The 19,752-nt window shown below is 45.8% G+C and overlaps 1 protein-coding gene across 1 annotated transcript in view; it reads left to right on the forward strand.

Annotated features, from left to right (window-relative positions):
* The window catches only part of SORL1 (sortilin related receptor 1), a 114,034-nt gene extending 103,800 nt beyond the window's left edge, over positions 1-10,234 (forward strand). Inside the window, exons 39-41 of the mRNA XM_024751966.1 lie at positions 1,887-2,079; positions 4,517-4,729; positions 6,132-10,234. Coding sequence (XP_024607734.1) covers positions 1,887-2,079; positions 4,517-4,729; positions 6,132-6,199 — 474 coding nt within the window. The 3' untranslated portion in view covers positions 6,200-10,234. The remainder of the gene's footprint in view (positions 1-1,886; positions 2,080-4,516; positions 4,730-6,131) is intronic.
* The last annotated feature ends 9,518 nt before the right edge of the window (positions 10,235-19,752 follow it).

Raw genomic sequence — 19,752 nt, forward strand, 5'->3', positions numbered from 1 at the left:
GTCACGGTGTAATGCCAGAAGGAAGGCTAAATCAAAATTTGAAAATTCTCACAACTGTGACATATAAATGGTTAATGTATTTAAGTGTAAAGAGAGCTTTCAAATCAATTCAAAACAGAAACACATTGACCCTTGAAAAACGCAGGTTTGAATTGTGCAGGTCCGCTTATACGTGGAACCTACGGTACCACACCGTCTGTGGTTGGTTGAATGCAAGGATGCAGAACCGAGTTTACAGAGGGTCCACTCTAAGTTATTCTCGGATGTTTGACTGCTCAGAGGGTCAGGGCCCCAACCCCTACATTGTTCAGGGGTCAACTGTGTTATAATTTTGAATAAGGAGCAGGTAGCACGGTAAAAATGTTCAAGCAGCAGTGAGCAAAAGAAAATAAAGTTTCAGCTTCACTAGTAATCTAAACAGCACAGATACAGCACTTTCACATTAAATTGGCAAAAGTTTTGGGGGAGGGTAGTACCAACATGAGTCATAGCTGGGGAGAGGAGTGCTCTGGGAACATGAATGGGTTCAACCTTCTGTAAGGCACTTTGGCAATAGGTATCAGAAACGTTGAAAGTGTTACATCGTTTGATCCAGCAATTCTAGGATTTTACTCTAAGGAAACAGTGTACATAAAGAACTTGATTTATGACAGTAAGAAAGAGGACACACCCTAAATGCCCACTAGAAGAGGGTTGGTCAAGTCAATTATGGGTGGCTGATGTTGGTATCATTTACATTTTTTTTCTTTATCCCCTTATGTATTTTGCAAATGTCCTACACCACATATATATTAGATAGAAAATAATAAATGCTAGTTAGTAGTCTATAAAAAAGAAGGCAGGAGTAGGACTCCAGGCAGGTGCTGTAGGGAGACCCAGTCGGGCAGCCAATTGTCATCAGCGTGGCAGGAGCCCAGCTTCATAAAGGTTGGGCTTGCAGTCAGTATCCCATTCCCAGTGCAGGGTTCCAGCATAAGCGTAATGCGTCCTTATTCCTTCCTCCTGACTTAGAGTTCAAAGAAGAGGCAGGTCATCAGAATGAGAACCGGGAGACCATGATTATGCAGTGGGGCCCAATATGTGGGTAGAAATAAGGTGGGAGGGGTTTTGCGGTGGGGGGAGGTGCTGGTAGCTATGACACTGGAAGACTTGGAGATCAACCGGGAAGTCTGGGAGTCAATCCTGATCCCAGCCAGCATGCTGGGTTCGGGCTGTTCCAAGAGGGATTTTTCCAGCACAGGAGTCCAAGACTCTCCCCGAGCCAGTCTAAGTAGGATGCTTATTTCACACTCCCCCAGAGAGCAGAGGCTGAGCTGCCGCAGTGCTGCCTAGTTGAAGGCCAGGCTTGTCTGGGGCTGAGATCAGCTTGGATGAACTAAAAAGCACGGAGATAGGAAGTGAACTGCAAGCCAGCAGTGGAGTTTGTATAGGCTGTTCTAAGGAGAAATGTCTTGCTTTTATTTTTTACCCCATGCCCGGAGTCCACTGCAACTTGGATTTATTATTGGTCCAGTCTCATTTCAATGACCTGTTGCTGTGTTGTCTGGATTCTTTGTTTCATTTAATATTCCTTGAGATAAGTGGATTGCTGACCAGAACTTTGAATTCTGTACTGGAGTATTTGTTAAAATGTCTTTTGTTAGGTCTGTGCTTTTCATTTCTACTATGTGGCTCAGAAGTGGGTAGTTAGATGTTGGGGATGAGAATGTTCCCGTTTTCTGAATCTGCTATCTCAGTGCTGTGTAAAAAGAACTGGTACGAAACACACACTGCTTTAGCATCTAAAAATGTCTGCAATAAGGAGCTCACAAAGTTGGAATCAGTAGTAGCAGCTGTTAGATTCCTTATTTAACTTCCTGAGCAGTCCCTCCTGTGTTTGTTTTCAGGGCTACGAGATACACATGTTTGATAGTGCCATGAATATCACAGCTTACCTTGGGAATACTACTGACAATTTCTTTAAAATCTCCAACCTGAAGTTGGGTCATAATTATACTTTCACTGTCCAAGCACGATGCCTTTTTGGCAGCCAGATTTGTGGGGAGCCTGCTGTCCTGCTCTATGATGAGTTGGGATCTGGTAAGTTGCTGTTGTTGCCCATTTCCATCTTCAATTCCGAGGAAATATATCAGGGATATAACATGGCTTGATAAACATGTGTCTTTCTAAAATGCATTAAAAATATTCTTGCAGCTCAAAGGAAAATCATTTATGCATCAGTTTAATCAGATACTGATATATTTAAAAAATACTTCCTGGGCTTCCCTGGTGGTGCAGTGGTTGAGAGTCCGCCTGCCAATGTAGGCAACACGGGTTCGTGCCCTGGTCTGGGAAGATCCCACATGCCGCGGAGCGGCTGAGCCCGTGAGCCATGGCCACTGAGCCTGCGCGTCCAGAGCCTGTGCTCCACAACGGGAGCGGCCACGACAGTGAGAGGCCCGCGTACTGCAAAAAAAAAAAAAAAAATGCTTCCAGAGTCAGGCATGGTGTGAGGAGCTGGGATTATAAGGTGACCATATTCTGAACGTAAAGCAGAAGAAAGGGAGGTTTTGTTGAAAAAGGAGATTCTGGGAAGCACTAGCTTAATGAGTTTTGTTTTTATTCTTTGGAGGACTGTTCAGAGCTGCTAATATTCCCTAGGATTCTGCGAGTCAGTAGATTATCTCATCACAGATTCCCTGATTTCTCAGCCTCTTCATCTTCACCGTCAGCCTCAGATCAAAGCCTGAAGTTGACCTGGGATCTCTGTCTTCTGGACACACACAGACAGCAGTGTCGGGCCATGGTGATGGCAGGGGAGAGGAACCTTCCATTTACATGGAAATTCTGCTCAGATTGTAATAGCTTAGCCAGGATTTCAACAAATGTTTTGCCACTGGCCTTTGTAGTTCCATTTATTCCCAGCCAAGAACTAACCAGTGCTTAAGCTCAGAATCTTATGTTAGACTTGTTATAACATGTTCCATCACGCTTCCCGGCGTGGCTTCTCGGGGAATCCTTTATCCTTGGCACCTTCCTAAAAGAGGGAAACCTTGCACACCACATCCCTTGGAGAACTGTCGCATGTTTGAGGTTCTGAGAAGTTTCTACAGGAAACAAACAACCAAACTCTTGTTGTCCTAGTGTTTTTTAAATAGAGTCTCCTTTTTAAGTAAAACCTATTAGCAACCTGTGAAATAGACTTTGGGGAAAACTGCTGTGAGGACATCTGCCAGCTACCTTTGTAAACCAAGACTGTCAGGTGGGAGAATCTCTCAGGTAGACCTCTCGGGCCACGTCCTGCCCCTTGATGTGCACGTCCCCTCGGAGGCGGGGTGAGGACAGGAGCTCACTCATTCCTGCTGCCTCCAGCGTGCTGGCTTCCTCTTAACTGCTCCAGCCCAGAGCTTTCCCCCAATTTTCCACTTCACAGCTGGGATTAGGTTGGGACGCGTGAACTGAGATTTGGGAGAGTTTTTTCCAGTAAGTCGATAGTGCAAGAAATTAACGACGCGGCTATTGAGTTGTTAGATCAGACTCACAGGAAATGGCTGCTCTCTGGCCCATCTTTACGAGGACCTATTGGGATGAAGCCCTGGGCAGCTCCTGAGCTCTCTTCGCAAGGCAGAGCCCTGGCCTGCATCACCGCGCCCTGCACCAGGGAACAACCTCAAGCCTGATGAAGCTCCTCATGGAGACCGAGGAAGTCCACTTTGCTTCCTTAGCTAAAACTGACTCCTGCAAGCCATGTTCCTGCCTCAGGTTCAGACTTTCCCCAGGATTTATGACATAAAAATCTACCCCTTCCGGGAAGACTGGCTCTAACCCAACAGGGAGATGGCTTTGCCCCAGAGCCCTGTTGCTACAACTTTGTCAGTACCTCATGCTAAAGCTAGTATTTGTTTAAAACAGTGGGAAGGGAGCATCACTGTTAGGTTATAGACACCCAAATGGCTTTGCAAAGAGCTTTTACAAAATGTTAAATGTATATGGAAAGATTCTCTCTCTTATTTAAGTTAAAAAAACCTCATAAAACTTCATGAGCTGTTAAGTCAGTATTGCAGTAAAGGAATCTCATTTGTATCACTTAATGGAGCTTCAGGTAATTGCAGTTCAGAGTGACTTTGGTGCCAAGTAGGGGGAAATAATTGCAATCTCGTTAATTAGTGGTCTGATTTCACATCCTCTTATGTAAGGCAAGCGAGCGGTCTTAAGTAATAACGCTAATGAAATCAGTGTTGGTACCCCAACAAAGGTCTCCCTTCCAAGAGATTATCTAAATAACCAACGAGGCCGTGATTAGGAGCCTAATGTAATTACCGTATTTGCATGCACAAGGCCTGTCCTCCATCACTCATGGCAAGGAGTCGGGAAACATTCAGGCGTCACGTGCAGGAACGTGCCATACCGGGCAGGCGGTTCGGGGAGGTGTTGCAAGCTCTTGGCGTTTTGGGGTGGGTGGGGCAGTGAGGGGTTGCCCAGTCTGTTCTCCCGCCCTTACGTGGGAGGCTTACGGGTTGGCCTCTTGCCTTGGCAGGTGGGGATGCCTCAACGATCCAGGCCGCCAGATCTACCGACGTTGCTGCCGTGGTGGTGCCCATCTTGTTCCTGATACTGCTGAGCCTGGGCGTCGGGTTTGCCGTCCTGTACACGAAGCATCGGAGGCTGCAGAGCAGCTTCACCGCTTTTGCCAACAGCCACTACAGCTCCAGGCTGGGCTCGGCCGTCTTCTCCTCGGGGGATGACCTGGGTGAGTGCGTCAGGGCACAGGGTTCTTCTTCCCAGGGCAGACCCCACAAAGCCAGGGGCTTGCTGAGGAAACGCCTGCCTCGAGCTCATCTTTTGACGCTAGCAGAGTGCTTTACTAACCAGTGATCCTACTGGTTTGGGTTGAATCAGTTGGAGCCCTTTGCTTTGAAGTTGCTCCTAAATTAAAATACCAGTATTCTCTTAAATAGTGTGCCCGAGACAGGGAGTTCTGTGAAAGAACAGATAGGAGCTTGCCTTTTACAGGAAGGATAGACAGACCCTGGGCTTTGGGTATTCCCAAAGTATTGGCAAATTCTTAAGAATTTCCGACCCCTCTCATCCTTCACAGACCTGGAGGCCTGACGTCTCTGGAGATGTTAAGTCTAGACAAAAAGCCACGCTTTCCCCATCGGCTTCTGTCCAAAGAAGCCCTTCCCATCTTACTGTTTCTCTTTCTGATGGCTAGCACAACCTCACTGGCCATTCTTCTTCTACGTATTACGGCATGGCGAAGAGAGGGAGATGTTCCTTTTATAAACGTCTGTGCGCTCAAATTGCTAAATGCTAATTGAGCAAGTAGGCCACTTAATAAATGTAATCAAATAGGTGTGTTTTGGGGCCTTCCCCAAACTCGGGCTTGTCCAAACTCAGACTGCTGAATGGGAGTTTACATATTTATTTTCTTCTGTCAACTAGTTACAGTTTTGTCTATACAGACATTTACGTATTTCCTGCTCACTGATCGTTCGTTATTGAGTCTTCTCCCTTTTCTTCTCAGTTTCCTTTCTTGTTTTATCACAGGCGCTTGGACTGCCTTGCGTGAATAGGGTGGGTTCTTTGGTGGGTTCTTTGCTTCTGTTACTGGGGGCAAGAGGAATCCATCCATCACGGGGCCGTGCTGTGATCACTGAAAGCAGATCAGCACTTAGTTGCTCAGGATGGTACCAGGGCCCACGAGGGGACAACCATGAGTCTGGCTAAATGCTTAAACCCCTCTAAGGTCCTTTTCTTCATGATCGGTGTGGGTTCAAAGGAGAAAACAGACATTGACATTCACTGTGCTAGCATAGGGCGTGGACAACTCAAATCGGGGCACCTAAGCCACCCGTTGGACTTTGGGGTAGGGAATAAGATCCTCCCTCATCAAAGATTTACTTTTCTTATTTGGTTAATTTCAAGTACCATGAAAATAAGCTTGGCCACCCGTTGATGGGGAACAGGTGACCCAAGAGTGTCAGAGAGAAGCTGGGCTGGGTTTCAGCATCGATTCTTGTGCCCGGCTGGCTCTGCTGCTGACTTTTCCAGCTGGGGCTTGTACTGTAGGGATGGAGGGTCAGTGGTGGGGTGTGGGGTTGGGCGGAAGTGCCCCGGAACTCACCAAGGACTGACTGTCTTGCCTTTAGGGGAGGACGATGAAGATGCTCCAATGATAACTGGATTTTCCGACGACGTCCCCATGGTGATAGCCTAAAAGAGCTTTCCTCACTAGAAACCAAATGGTGTAAATATTGTATTTGATAAAGATAGTTGATGGTTTATTTTAAAAGATGCACTTTGAGTTGCAATATGTTATTTTTATATGGGCCAAAAAAAAAACAACAAAAAAAACAACAAAAAAAAAAGGAGGAAAGAAAGGAATGAATAACTTTGTCGTCATCAACTGTGAACTTCAAACCAGGTGGATTTTAGTAACCAAATTGCTTTGGTTTGATATTAGTGTAGTCTCACAGGGCTGTGCTTACTGGGCATATGCTGTTTAAGTCTGTGAGATAATTTTGGTTCAGTAAATTGGCCATTCTTTTTATTTTTCTAAGACACAGAAATGTATTTAATAAAAACTTCGGGAGTGACGGGTAGAATCCCTCCTCCTTGAAAGTATGCTCAAATTAAAAATTTTTTTTGCATTTAGTTTCTGTGAAAGTGTTTGGGCGTGTGACGGGGGAAGGTTCTTTTGTGTTATTTTGTTAATTTATTGGAACTCTGTATAGGGCAAGGCTTTAGTGGTCCTCTGACACCACACATGTTATGAGCCCCTCGCCTATAGGGTTGAGGCGTGGGGAACAGAAGCAGTTTTGTTGCCATTCCAGAAGCAATCCATTTTTATTCACTCGTGTGTCACACGACGGTGTTTGGCAGGAGAGCATATTGAGTCATTGCTCCATTTCAGTTAAACAGAGATGCAGCTTGGGAAGCCCTGCAAGCAACAGCTTCCTCTCTCATATTAATGGATGGATTCTTACTGTACACACCTCTGTACAAGATGTAGCTTTGAAAGCTACAAACTGATAACACTGCTTTATTATACACTGGTGTCATTGTCATTGCAAAACATTGCTCTGGTTGTGGGAGAGAGTTCTAGATTTGTGCCATGATAGCTACACTGGCAGATATAGTACCTAATTTTTCCTTTTGGGATTTTTTTGTTTCGTTTTGTTTTTACTTACCGCTGAAGAATGTCGAATGTAAAGTTTTGTATTTGTGTTGAGTTGGCCGCTTACTGTCCTTAAAAATCCGTACTGATATATGCAGTCATTTTGAATTGGGTCAGTGCCTTCTCTTTTCTTCTCTTCTACCACCTGCCTCACCTGTACCCCTGCCCAGTTTAAAGAGAAAATGCTCTTCACTCTTACAGAGAGACAGGAGATGTGTGAATTTGAGACCATTCGATCCAGTTCATGGTAGTGGCAACGCTAGAGTTGATATGCTCTGTAAAATAAGCTGGGCTGTATCCTTCTGCCTTTCAATGCCTCCCCTGTATTCAAACCGTGGCCACTTGGCAGGTGTGTGAGATCCACTGGGGACTGGTGCCCACTCTTGAGACCTAGTGTTGTTGGCAGCAGTGTCTAGCATTGTTGTGTTACCTATCGTATGCACCTCACTGCGGAACTTCTTCCTGAACGAGAAGCAGTGAGCTCTAGGGATATTCCAGAGTCATGCTTCTGCACGTGTGTCCCTCATCTGCAAGCTTTGTCAAAACCCCATCTCCTCTTAGATGCAATGCATCACCTTCTCCCAAGTATTTGCTTCCTTTTAACCAGAAGTATCATTCTTGGCTGATAACATAGTTTTGTTCTACCTGGGGAGTGTTTGGGAAACAAAGAGCCAATTAAAGTTTTTTTAGTTAAAACATTTTATTTGTGTATATATATATTCTGCTTGAGGAGTATTTTCAATTGTAGATGTTTGGTATGTCGTGAGTGGTGGTAAAGGACAAGCCTTCTTCCAGCATGTTTTTCTTCTATCTCTTTCCCGTGTTATGTTTTTAAAGACTGGAATTTCTTTGGCTTTATCTTGTCTTACCGCGGAGTTTCACTCAGAACTCCGAGCCCTACCACCTCCCCTTTTTATAAATAAGCACTTTAAGTAACTGAAAGGTGAACGATCTGGTGGGAGGCGAGTCATTTAATCGAACCACTAGAAAGTCTATTTTCTTCTTTTCCTTTTCCGCCAACTTTTTGGTGGCATTTGTGAAAGCTGATATCAAAGGCTCTGAGACTTTATATTCAGTTTTTCCATAGGCAAAAGCCTTTCTACAGAGCACATGTCTCCAGTTGGCAACTTGAGGTATTCCTGAGCTTCCGAGTCTTATTCCCAGTGCCTGCCAATGCTTTAGTGTGCTGTACTGTATAGACTGGCCATCACCCCTCTCCTTGGAAAATGCTACTGGGCTGTTGGAGAAAAAGCAGCCTTTTAGGGCTAGAGTATTTTATATAAACAGAAGAGCTAAGTTCCCGAAGACTAAGCTAGATAGATGGAGCTATGTGGAAATTGTCTATTTTTATGAACTTTTGAAGCACGCACTCTCACCTCCCTCTGCATAGCTTTGTGAGGTTTGATGTATATACGCCGTCTGCAAGAGTCCCGAGGTGGGAGTGACGAGAGCAAATGAGAACAGAAAACTCCGTGGAGACTTTGAAGGTGACCAGATAATTGTCTTCACTGTGACCAGTTGGAGCCTTTGAAGAAGGGGCTTTTGTACCTCATTGGAGATCCTACCTCCAGAGTTCACACTGTATAGGGAAAGGGCTTTATTTTCTTCCAGGATGCATTAGAATTTCAGAAGCCCACATTCATGTGGTCGACGGACCATGAGTGGATCACTACAGTTGGGCGGGCGGGGGATTGTGTATAAATCTCCTCTGGAAGTTGGTTTTGCCCCTTGATGGATTGAATGGCCCTCAAGCCTATGAGATGTGGGTCTGTGTGGATAAAATACCAGAGAATATAGTTCTGCAGAGGAATCCAGGGAGAGGCCATGCCTATGCAGACCCTTTTCCAGACAGGTGAGACGCTCCCGTGACCACTGGCTGCCCTGGCAAGCTGGGTAGATAGTTACGAAGCTGGGTAACTGGTTGAAACTTCTGACTTTGGGAAGAGGGGTTCCTGGGGTTCCATCTCTGGTAGTTTCACTGGGGATATTTGTGGGGGACAGATGTGCGACACACAGCTACATGTTCTCTCTGCCCAACACGTGTGACCCACTAGATGCAGCTCTCCAACAATGTAAGGAACTTCTCAGACCGGTGGACATTTTTGGGTAGGGGGACTGGACAGTCCTGCCTTCAAATATTCACGTAGTGGTAACTCTCCATCTAGTGAGGTCATGTTCTCAGTACTTCCTTAAGGGCAGAAACCCCATCCTGTCGGGTTTGGTTGGTTGCTTTCCCACTAAGAATGTCACAGTGAATCCCTGAGATGTTTCTCTTCCTTGCGGAGAATTGGAGGTCCCTCAAAGAAAGGATCCAGGGAAGTCAGCAAACCCCATACCACTTCCATATTGATTTTAGGGATTGACTCCAAAATGCTATGCAGAATCTTCACTCGTGTTGATATTGTATCTTGACGTTCCCATTGCATTATTTTTCTTAAAGGAAGCATGTGTTGCCTTTCAGGTACAATTTTTATGTAATAAAAGCCAGTGCATTAAGTTTATATAGACTACTTTCTATGCAAGACTGAGGTACGGAGCAGATAGCGAGAGATTATGTGTGCTGTTGGGTACACAGATGGCAAGCATGTTTTCGGAAGGGGTAGCCCCAACAAAGGTGGGTTGAGGGAGGATGGGTCGTGTATATGTTTCTGCCCACTCATTTTGAGCAGCCATATTTTGAATTAAATCATCGGAGCCAAGTAACCCAAGAATGGTATTAGTTTCATGTGTAATAGCTCAGATGGGACAAGTACGAATGCTGGAATGGAACATTAGTCTCTGATATTCCATGTCATTTCTCGATTAAAGGCTCTTGTTGTGAATTATTAGAACCTACAGGCAAAAATCAAAAGTATTTGCAGCAAAATAAAGGCCTACTCTGCTCTTAAAGTGAAACGCTGTATACTTGCTTCTCTCCAAAGTGAAATTAGATATTTATCATTTCAGTTGCCTCGATAAGTTTCCAAATCACTGGTTTATGCTGAAGATTCTACTGTATTGTCTCACAGTTTTAAATCATTTTTGTCTCAATGTCAACTTTTTTCACTGAATAAAAATTTAACTGGGTCAAGAAAACACCTCTTTGAATATCCACTCTCTACGCGTGTCTCGAGTTGTTCTTTGGAGTGCAATAAAGATGGTTAATACAGTCTCGGAACACCATTTGATTTGTCTGTTTTAAAGGCATGTTTATTTCATCGAGAAGAGAACACTAAGACCTGGAATAATTTTGTTATTAACAAGCTGGTCTCAGGTGGCGGATCACGATGTCTCCTTGTGTTGGCTGAGGAGAAGGGAGACATGGTGGCTGTTTTGAAGTCAATAAAATTATTCTGCCAGGACGACAGCTAAGTGGCTCCCTCAGAGCTATAACTACCTTTGCTAAGAGACAGTTTGCTAAGAAGGCAATTTTCAAATCTGAGAGAAGAAAGCACAGCGGTATGATGAGGCTTCTGGAGGTGATGAAGTCTATGAGGGATGCCGCCCCTGCTTCTGATCAGTGATGAAAAGGCAGGTGGACCGACAAAGTCAGGACTGGAGAGTACGGAACGGGTGGGAGAGGGTGCTTTGGTGTGACATCTTCCGGGATGTTGCTTTTGTTTAAATATTGAGCCGGAATCAATCTCTGAAGTTTTATCATCCCATTTGGTAGATGAGGAAAAAGAGGCTCAGAGAAGTTAGGTAATTTGCTTAAGGGAAACCAGAAAGTGAATGGCAAAACCAGCCTTCAGTAGAACAGTGCCCCTCTTCTGTATCACTGTGCCGCCCTGCCTCCTGTCACCATTCAGTGTCAGAGTGAGCACTCTCAATCCAGTGCCTTGGGCCCAGAAGAATCCCAAGGGGATACCTACCATCCGGTCATGGCCTAGCCCTTAGGTTCCAGGCTTAGATAGAGGGTTTTGTCGACATACGATAGTTAGCTCTCGACGGCAAACGCACCTTAACCAAGCTCCCGAGACTGATATGCAGCAAGGTAACGCCCATTTATTAATTCACCTCAGGAAATCGCCCTGTCTCTTAGCAGGTTAATGTGGCCAGTACATTCTCCCCGTGTAAGGAGCTCTACCTAAGAAGCCAGTTACGACCAAAAGGTTGCTTGTTGAGCTAGGGGTCTGGGCATCAATAGTGGTCGCCCAATAAATACTGAAAGGATAACGAATGATGGACGTTCCGCTAGAAGAAGAATCTACTCCATACAAACTTAGTATTTGAAACCTTCAGGATATAGATACTCCCTGTATCCATTTCTATTTAAGAAGGTCTTGCCAATGGCATCTTAATCCTTGAAGTCCCTTTGCCAGTTTCCCCTGGACAGGGCTTGGGCACTGCCCGTGTCTGGCACCCTGAGTCATCTTTTTGTTTTGTGGTTGAGTTCACTCCCCCCGACACGAAAACATTCCGTAGCTGATGTTAACACTGCATTCAGACTGGGCTATAATACTATCTTCCTGGCTTGAGAGCCGTGTTTCTGTAAGATTATTCTGCCTATTATGTGTTGATTTTAAAGTTTAACCCTGGGAAGATACTGTTTTTGAGTCCTTGGAGTGACAGTGTAGCTCTCAAACTCTGCCTACATGTGTCAGCTGTGAGTCTCTGGTTCCCTAGGCCACAGTAAATTAAAAATGGAAAAAGATTATTGAGGCAGAAGCCCTGACAACAACAAATGAAAAGCTATCAGAAAATAGAGACTGTCAGAAACCTCTGTTAGAGATAAAGGAATTCAACAGTTTGTTGGGGCCATTTAGTATAGACCCTATCGGGCCCCAAAGGTACAGAGTCCTACAAGTTACATTACCCACTTGATTAAAATAATGGTTCTCCTCAGTTTGGCCCCTGTTCTTTACCAGTTGCTGTGCTAAACTCTTCATAAACTTTTTTTTTTAATTCTAAAAGTGATCCTGTGATTTAGATAGTTAACCTTTGTTTTAAGAGATGAGGACAATTGCTCGTAAGAGAGGCTGAGTGACACCTCCAAGATCTCACATGTAGGAAGTGGTAGAATCTAGACTCAAACCTAGACTTATACCATTCTTAAGTTTGTGTTCTTACTCGCCATGCTACTCTGCCCTTTTGGTACAATATTAGAAGTCTGTAATAGTAATACTGTTTAGGGAATTCAAGGGTAGAGGTAATACATTTTTAAAAGATTTCCACCAGAAAGATTAAAAATGACATTTGGAGACAGAGGTAAACTTCAATTGCTTTGCAAAATCATTTATGTGGAACACAATATTTCCTACTGATGCTAGATCAATGAAGCCTTTTTTTTAATTGGAATTTTTTTTTTTAAGAATTCAGTAATCAGAAACACGAACGATTCTTTTGCTTTGCGACAACCCAGTTAGATTTTATCAAAATCCTTTGCATCTTGGGAAAAGATGTCCAGCGCACATTTTACTAACCTTTATTTATGTACACAGTGGAGCATACGATCGCACCATGTCCCATTAGGGCGCTAGTTGGGCTCACACAAGACCAGTAGGGTCCCAGCAAAAGGAGGTGGCTGCCATTCTTTGTATACAACCCTAACTGGCTTTGATGCCAGTGCCCCATTAATTTTTTGTAAAAAGATTATGTGTAGGGTAATTTGAGCCTGCAACAATTTACAGAAGAACAATGATGTTATGCTTTTAAAAATGCTAATGTTATCATTGTCGTGCCACAACCCTATTTAACGCCAGATGACAACTGGTAATGTTTGGGAATATTTGTGTGAAAACAATATCATACTTAAAACTCAGCATCAGCAAACTTTGAGGAAGAAAAAAAAGGCTCGAATTTAAATGTAAATCAGCCTTTTATGAAATTTGCCCTTTGGTTGTATGCTAGTACATAAAGCCTTCAAGATCAATTGAATGAAGAGGTCTCATAATTAAACTTTAATTTTCAGCCTCTCTCTAGCAGAAGCAGAACCTATTAGTTACCCAGGGATTGATCACACCCGAGGTGGTGCTGAATTACCTGGGGGTAGGTGTGCATGTGTGTTTTATGGAATTCTTCGTAGGCAGTAGATGAGCAATAGCCCTTGATTTCATAAACACACCTTACCCCGAACCCCAAACAGCTTGACTGCTCCCAAGAATTGGCACATCTTCAGAGGAGGAAATTTTAATCCCATTGAAATGATTCAAGGGAATGTGTTTAAGACCCTGAATACAATAGATGGTCCCTAAACATTTTGAGCGATAGTAGTCCTATGGCAATAAGTCATCATAGCAAATAAGTATTTGTTTTATGCCAGGCGTTGTTCAGGGGGTTTCTTGTGTATTAACTAATTTAATCCTCACAATAATCTTGTAAGGAAGATATTATTATCCTCATGTTATAGTTAAGGAAACTGATGCACAGAAAGGTTAAGAAATTTGCCCAAGTACACAACAGTTAGTAAGAGGCAGGGCTGAGATTTGAACCCAAGTAGCTTGATTTCGGAGTCTGTGCTTTTAATTCTTTCACACAGACACGCCAAGTGACCCTTTGAGAGCCTGGTTTGGGTGTATACATTTGGAATTTATTTTAACCAGTTTATCTTTTTAAACATTTTATTTTTTGGGTTATAAAAGGAGTTTGTATCCACTACAGAAATTTGGGAAAAATGAAAGAAGCAGCAAGAAGGAAATGAGATTTCCTGGTAAAATCCCAGAGACAACCACTGTTAACGTTTGGTGTGTGTCCCTTTATCACTTTATTTTATATGAGCAATTGCATCTGGTTACAGTTCTGTTGTCGTGAATGTGGCCAAGTTCACGTGGGAGAGTTTCCCAAAGCTCTGCTACTTCTGTTCTGTCCTGGTTCCACCACAAAGGTGAACCTGAATGCAGATCTCAAAAGCAGCCTGATACCCTCTTCCCCTTTGTCCCTATAAGCAGTTTTGATATAGACTTACTCTGAGGACCAGTGGAACCAGAGGACCACCATGCCATCAGCTGCATTTCTACCTATCATCACAGTGAAGTACTTTGACTCATCTTCTGTACTAGTGAAACTCAGGAGGATTTATTTGAGTCACTTCGTTATCTCTGGCTCACTAATTTTTCCCTATTGAGTGTTTTGCTGCTCGGAAATATGGGAGGAACAGCTTTCGATGCATCCCATCAAAGAAAATGGACAGCGTTAAGTAGACATGAGAGCATAAGACAGATGCATAAGCAGAAGGTGCTTTGCAAACATGGTTGTCATATGAATGTGTTTGGTCCCAAAGTAACCTGACTCATCAAGAGGGATGTGTCTGAGTTCTGAGGAAGAGAAGGGGATGGTCTAAAGCGAGGTGGTGGGATCACTTTGCGTGTTTCTGGGTGATGGGGTAGGAGGAAAGGAAGCACTTGGAAGGAGCTTTGGAGGTATTAATATTTAGTGTTGGATGGTGAACACTTTCTCCATCTCAGCACGGCAGGGGATGTGTTAAATGGCAAAATAGTTTCCCTAAATATTAAACGGCAGCATCTAGCTTTGCAAGAGCTGGAGGGTAGAACAGGTGGATTTTATGTGAATAGATGCTGAGCCCCCATTGGACTCTCCTATAAATGTCTGCAGGTGTCTAAGATAGAGAGGTATCAGGCAGAAGAAGAGAGAATTCTGAGGATTTGGGCAGTTCCCAAATAAGTCAGAGATGAATGTCAGGTATCAAGCTCTAGGCTGACAAGACTCAAAACTCCCTGTCAGTCAGACACCTGATTCCTGGACCCCAGAGCAACATTCATTCAAGAAGTATTATTTGAGCACTTCCTCTGTACCAGGTCCTGCATTAGCCTCTGGAAGAGTAATGTAAAAGCAGACAGGATGCTTGCCCTCTGGAGCAGCAGAGAATAAACCTCAGGGTTGGCAAGTCACTTACGAGTCTTGTGTAGATGGTGTATGTGATTTCATAAAAGGGGAAACGGAGGCTAAGGATGTTACATGACTTGCTTAAGAGCTCAGCTAATTAGGGAGTTAACCCATCTTAATTCTCAAAGCCTGTGGTCAAGCCTGTGCTGGGGTCTCCCATGATGACGCTGGGGGAGGAAGAAGGCTCCAGCTCAGCTTCTAAGAGAAACACTGAAACCCTACTTCGAGGAGAAGAGTGCATCATTGGCTGCGTATCCACATTTTAATTAATAATGTCATACCTTGTTTCCTTTGAGCTATTGCTTTTTATATGTAGACTTCCTCAATGGAAGGCAGGATGAATGGAAGACTGCTGGCCCACTTCGATAGGTCCAACTCAGGGAGAGAGCGCGGGCTGAGGTCTCATCCTGGTGCTGCAGTTCTTGCCACGTGACTACAGAGACCACTTGTCAAGTCTCCCTAGTGCCGTAGTTTTCTTGTCCATCAAATGGAGTGATACCAAAGCTGACACCACAGGGTGTTGGGAGGTCTAAAGAAACAGATGTGCAAGAGCTTTGAAGCTGGAAGGTGCTGTAGGATTAGGCAGTTTTTGGAGCTCAGCGACCGAGCTGGGCTGGAGATGCTTGCTGCAGAGGTACATCTAGAATGGTCAGAGTTAGAGGGGTCGGTGGAGATAAAAGCCTGGAGAGAGAGAGAGTGATGTTGGGAGTGAAAAGAGATCTCAAAGTAACACCCAAAGCCGAGGGACCTGGGCCAAGCCAGATTGGAGCCCTCAGGTGCCCTCGGAGGAGGGAGTATTCAGTCCTGGCAAATGCCTCAAGGAACCATGACCAGCGTCTGCGGGGCACTTCCTCTGTGCCTGGCAGCCCTTCATGCAGAGTTGCATGTGGTCAAGGGTCTGGGCTCAGATGGCCTGAGTTGGAACCCTGCCTGGGGAGCTGGTGACTCTCGGTGTCTTGCCCCTTTTTGCCCTGCTGTTTCCTCACCTGTAAATAATGATCCTTTAGCACCTACCTCATAGGGTTGCTGCGAGGATGAAATCAGATTAGATACATTAGGTAACGCCTATGAAATGCCACAACTCTGAACGCTGTCTAGGAGAGTGACTCTTGTCCTCCCCACAGCCTTGCGAGCCGGACCCTGATTTTATTTATTTATTTATTTTTGCGGTACGCGGGCTTCTCACTGCTGTGGCCTCTCCCGTTGCGGAGCACAGGCTCCGGACGCGCAGGCTCAGCGGCCATGGCTCACGGGCCCAGCTGCTCCGTGGCATGTGGGATCCTCCCGGACCGGGGCACGAACCCGCGTCCCCTGAATCGTCAGGCGGACTCTCATCCACTGCGCCACCAGGGAAGCCCTGGACCCTGATTTTAGATGAGACCAGTGGTGTCCTCACAAGAGGGCTTTTGGGGCATGAGGTGTGGACGCTAGCTTAGTGTAGGATGAGCAGGGCGTGGACGGTGTGGAGGAGCCGTCTTCAGGCTCCTCTTTCTCTACTTTCCAGAGAGAGACCTAGTGCGAGCTGGACCCAGCCTAGCACAGCATCCAGACAGATACTCGTGAAACTGAGTCCCTCCCAAACCAAGTTCCCCTGCCGAGTTTATGATTAACCTCTCTGCACAAAACTTTATTCCCTTTCTTGTCCCGTCTCTGTTCCGTTGAGGGGTATCAAAAAAGGGGGGATCGAAACTGCGCAGGAACCTGCAGGGCCCTCCGTGTCCCCTACTTCTTGTTTGTAGAAAAAGGCTTTAGGCTCCTAGGCCTCCCTGAGTTCCAAAGAGCAGATTCAAGCAGTTACTAATTAGGGAAGTGAGGTAATGCAGAAACAAAGGAAAAGCAGTTATGCAAGAAAAGTAAGGTAATAGTTCGGCCATGAGAGTTCTAATTCCTCCTGAAGGAATATACAATCTGATGCAGATCTTTGAGTTAACAGGCACTTAAGACGCCCACCCAGGTGAGGATAGTGACTACGTGCTGACCAAAAGCACGAGACCCCAGATTGAAACCAGGAGGTTAATGATTAAGATTCGTGAATACCACGCTGTTACCTCACCACTAACCAATCAGAAGAAAGTCATGCCCCCTGCAGCCCCACCCCCAAATTTTGCCTTTAAAAAATCCTTCCTTGGCGTTCAGCTCTTCGGAGCATGAGTCATACGTTCTCCTTGCTTGGTGCCTGCAATAAGTGCTGCACTTCGTTTCCCCACAGCCGGGCATCAGCAGACGGGCTTCACGGCATGGCAGGTGAGTGGACTCAGGTTAGATTCGGTATCACTTGCTTCTCCGTGTTTGCTGCTGCTGCCGAAAGTGCAGAGAGAACCCAGGTCACTGGGATGTAGAGGGGGGCTGGTTGATGGTGGGTGCCTGACCTGGAGGGAGGGGATGGAGAGGGAAGAATGCCCCCTCCATCACCAGCACACTCCACTGGAGGAAGGGAGCCCCCCACTCCACCTCCCCCAGCACCTGGCAGTGGCATGCGGTGGCCTGGGAGGGTCGATGCTGGCCCCAGCCTCAGCCCCCTTACTCCACGTCCACTCAGCAGTCCCCACGCTAAGCACTTGGGATGCAAAGACAAAGGAGGAGCTAGGCTACCTGCCATCTGCAGGCTGGAGGGCCCAGCACTGCCAAGCGCCCTGACAGAGGCAGGGACACGATGCTATGGAGGCTGAAGGGGATGGAACAGCCGTACATTTGGCGACGTTGGGGAAGGTGCCAGTGTGGAGTTGGCACTTGACCGAGGCCTTGCGGAATGAGTAGGAGTTTGCCCCATGGCGGGTGGGGTGAGGGCAGGTGTGTGAAGACTGTGGTCTGTGGAGGGAAGTCAGTTGGGTGCGGCTGCTGTGGGCCGTGCTGGGGGCGGTTCCGGGTGAGGGGCACGTGGCTGAACCGGAGTCCGTGTGCTCACAGCAGGGTAAGGCGTATCTGAAACCCTGGCGTTTGCAGCAGAGGACGGTTTATGGCAGGACACCAATAAGCAAGGAGAACAGGCACCTCGTGCTCAAAAGACCCGGACTCTCTGGTGGCTTTCAGGGAAGGGTTTTTAAAGACAACATTTGGGGTGAGAGCTGCAGGGGGCATGACTTTCTTCTGATTGGCTGGTGGTGAGGTAACAGGGCGGTGTTCCAGGAATCTTAATCAGCCCTCTGGTGCCAAACAGTCTGGAGTCTGCGTGCTTGCGGTCAGCGCGTAGTGTGGTCAGCATCCTCCACCTGGGTGGGGTGGAGGGGGCCTTAGTTCCTGCAGAGCAGCTCGAAGACTTGCAGCACATTGTTGTGTGTATCCCTTGAGGAGGAACTAGGACTCTGTTTTATGGCTGACTTAACTGTCTCCTGGCTGCTTTCCCTTTGTTTCTACATTCCTTCACTTCCCTAATTCGTAATTGTTTGAATCTGCTCTTTGGAACTCAGGGAAGGCTTAGGAGACTAAAGCTTTTTTTCCTACAAACAAGAAACAGGTGTGTGTGTGTGTGTGTGTGTGTGTGCGCGCGCGCGCGCGCGCGCGCGCAGCATGGAGAGGCTTTTGTACCCGGGAGGGTGCTCGGTTTCAATGACATTGTAATTCGTGGCAGAGCTTCTTCTGGAAAACCTTCTGGGGTCTTCTTCTGGAATACCAGCAGTGTCCTCTAAGTCCAGAGGGAAGCATATTGGAGCAACCTCCTGTTTTTTCTCGCAGTGCTCCAGAAAGGCAGCTCTGGGCTCAGAGGACCTTGGACTTGCACTGAGCATTCAGATCTTACCAGGTGACCTGACTTCCACTTTCTCCCGTGTCTCATGGTCAGGGTGCTTATGAGGTTTTCAGAGATGGAAATGTGGATGAGGTGGGTTGAGTAGTGCAGATCGGGTTCAAACCTACCATGTTTTATACCCCAGATGCATTCTGGAATGTGTCAATCTGTTTTCCGTGAATTCAATAGAATCTTAAAGAAATTAGAGGGAGCTGTCATTTCATGGAGTTCAAACCTGCCTCTCTATCAAATGAAGGGTCCTTTTGTAATGCAAATGTCTGCTCCTCTTGAGCTGTGATTCTGTCTTGACTTTCTTTAAACGACACACACCTCTATGGGGCAGAGTGGGGGGCTTACAGGCAGCATTTTCAACGCAGGCAAAATGTCCATCCCCCGCCTTTGTTGTAACCACTCGCTTTGGTGGTCTTTGTTTATATCAGGTATTATTTTGGCCACTGGAGGGCCCTCCAGATAGAGGATGACTGGAGAATCCCAAATGTGTTCCTGAGCCCAGGCTCCAGCTCACACCCAGATTTTTGAGCAGCACATCTTGCAAATCGGATTTAACTGGGGAGAGTAGCAGTAGCATTGATGTTTCTTTTATTTAGGAATTTAAGCATAAGAGAAACCTCTATTTAAAAGAGCAGCTTTTGGATTACAGTCTATTTGGAGCTGGAAAGGAGGTGCTAATCTTACGTGTGGAGAGTGATCAGGCAGAAGTCGGCACAGCTTAGAAAAGCGGAGCTTTGAACAAAGGTTATTTCTCTGTGTGAAGAGAATCACACCAAGGTGTATGGAGCGAAGTAGGGCCATAGAGTTTATAAGGAGGAAAAGAGAGTTTAGGTAGGACTGGAAGAATAGTTTGGAAGGTTGGCGCCTTACACCTGGTAAAGCACAAAATGACTGCTGTTGATTTTCATGCCACATCTTTTCACCTGCAGTTTTCTACTTTATTCTTTGAGTCTAGTTCAGAGATTTTATTTTGCTGAATGTTGCCAAAACACCCTAACTTCTGTGCTCAAAGATGTCCCTGTGGCATGAAAAATTC

This window comes from Neophocaena asiaeorientalis, unplaced genomic scaffold, assembly GCF_003031525.2.
Source record: "Neophocaena asiaeorientalis asiaeorientalis breed wild unplaced genomic scaffold, Neophocaena_asiaeorientalis_V1.1 scaffold747, whole genome shotgun sequence".
Lineage (NCBI taxonomy): Eukaryota > Metazoa > Chordata > Mammalia > Artiodactyla > Phocoenidae > Neophocaena > Neophocaena asiaeorientalis.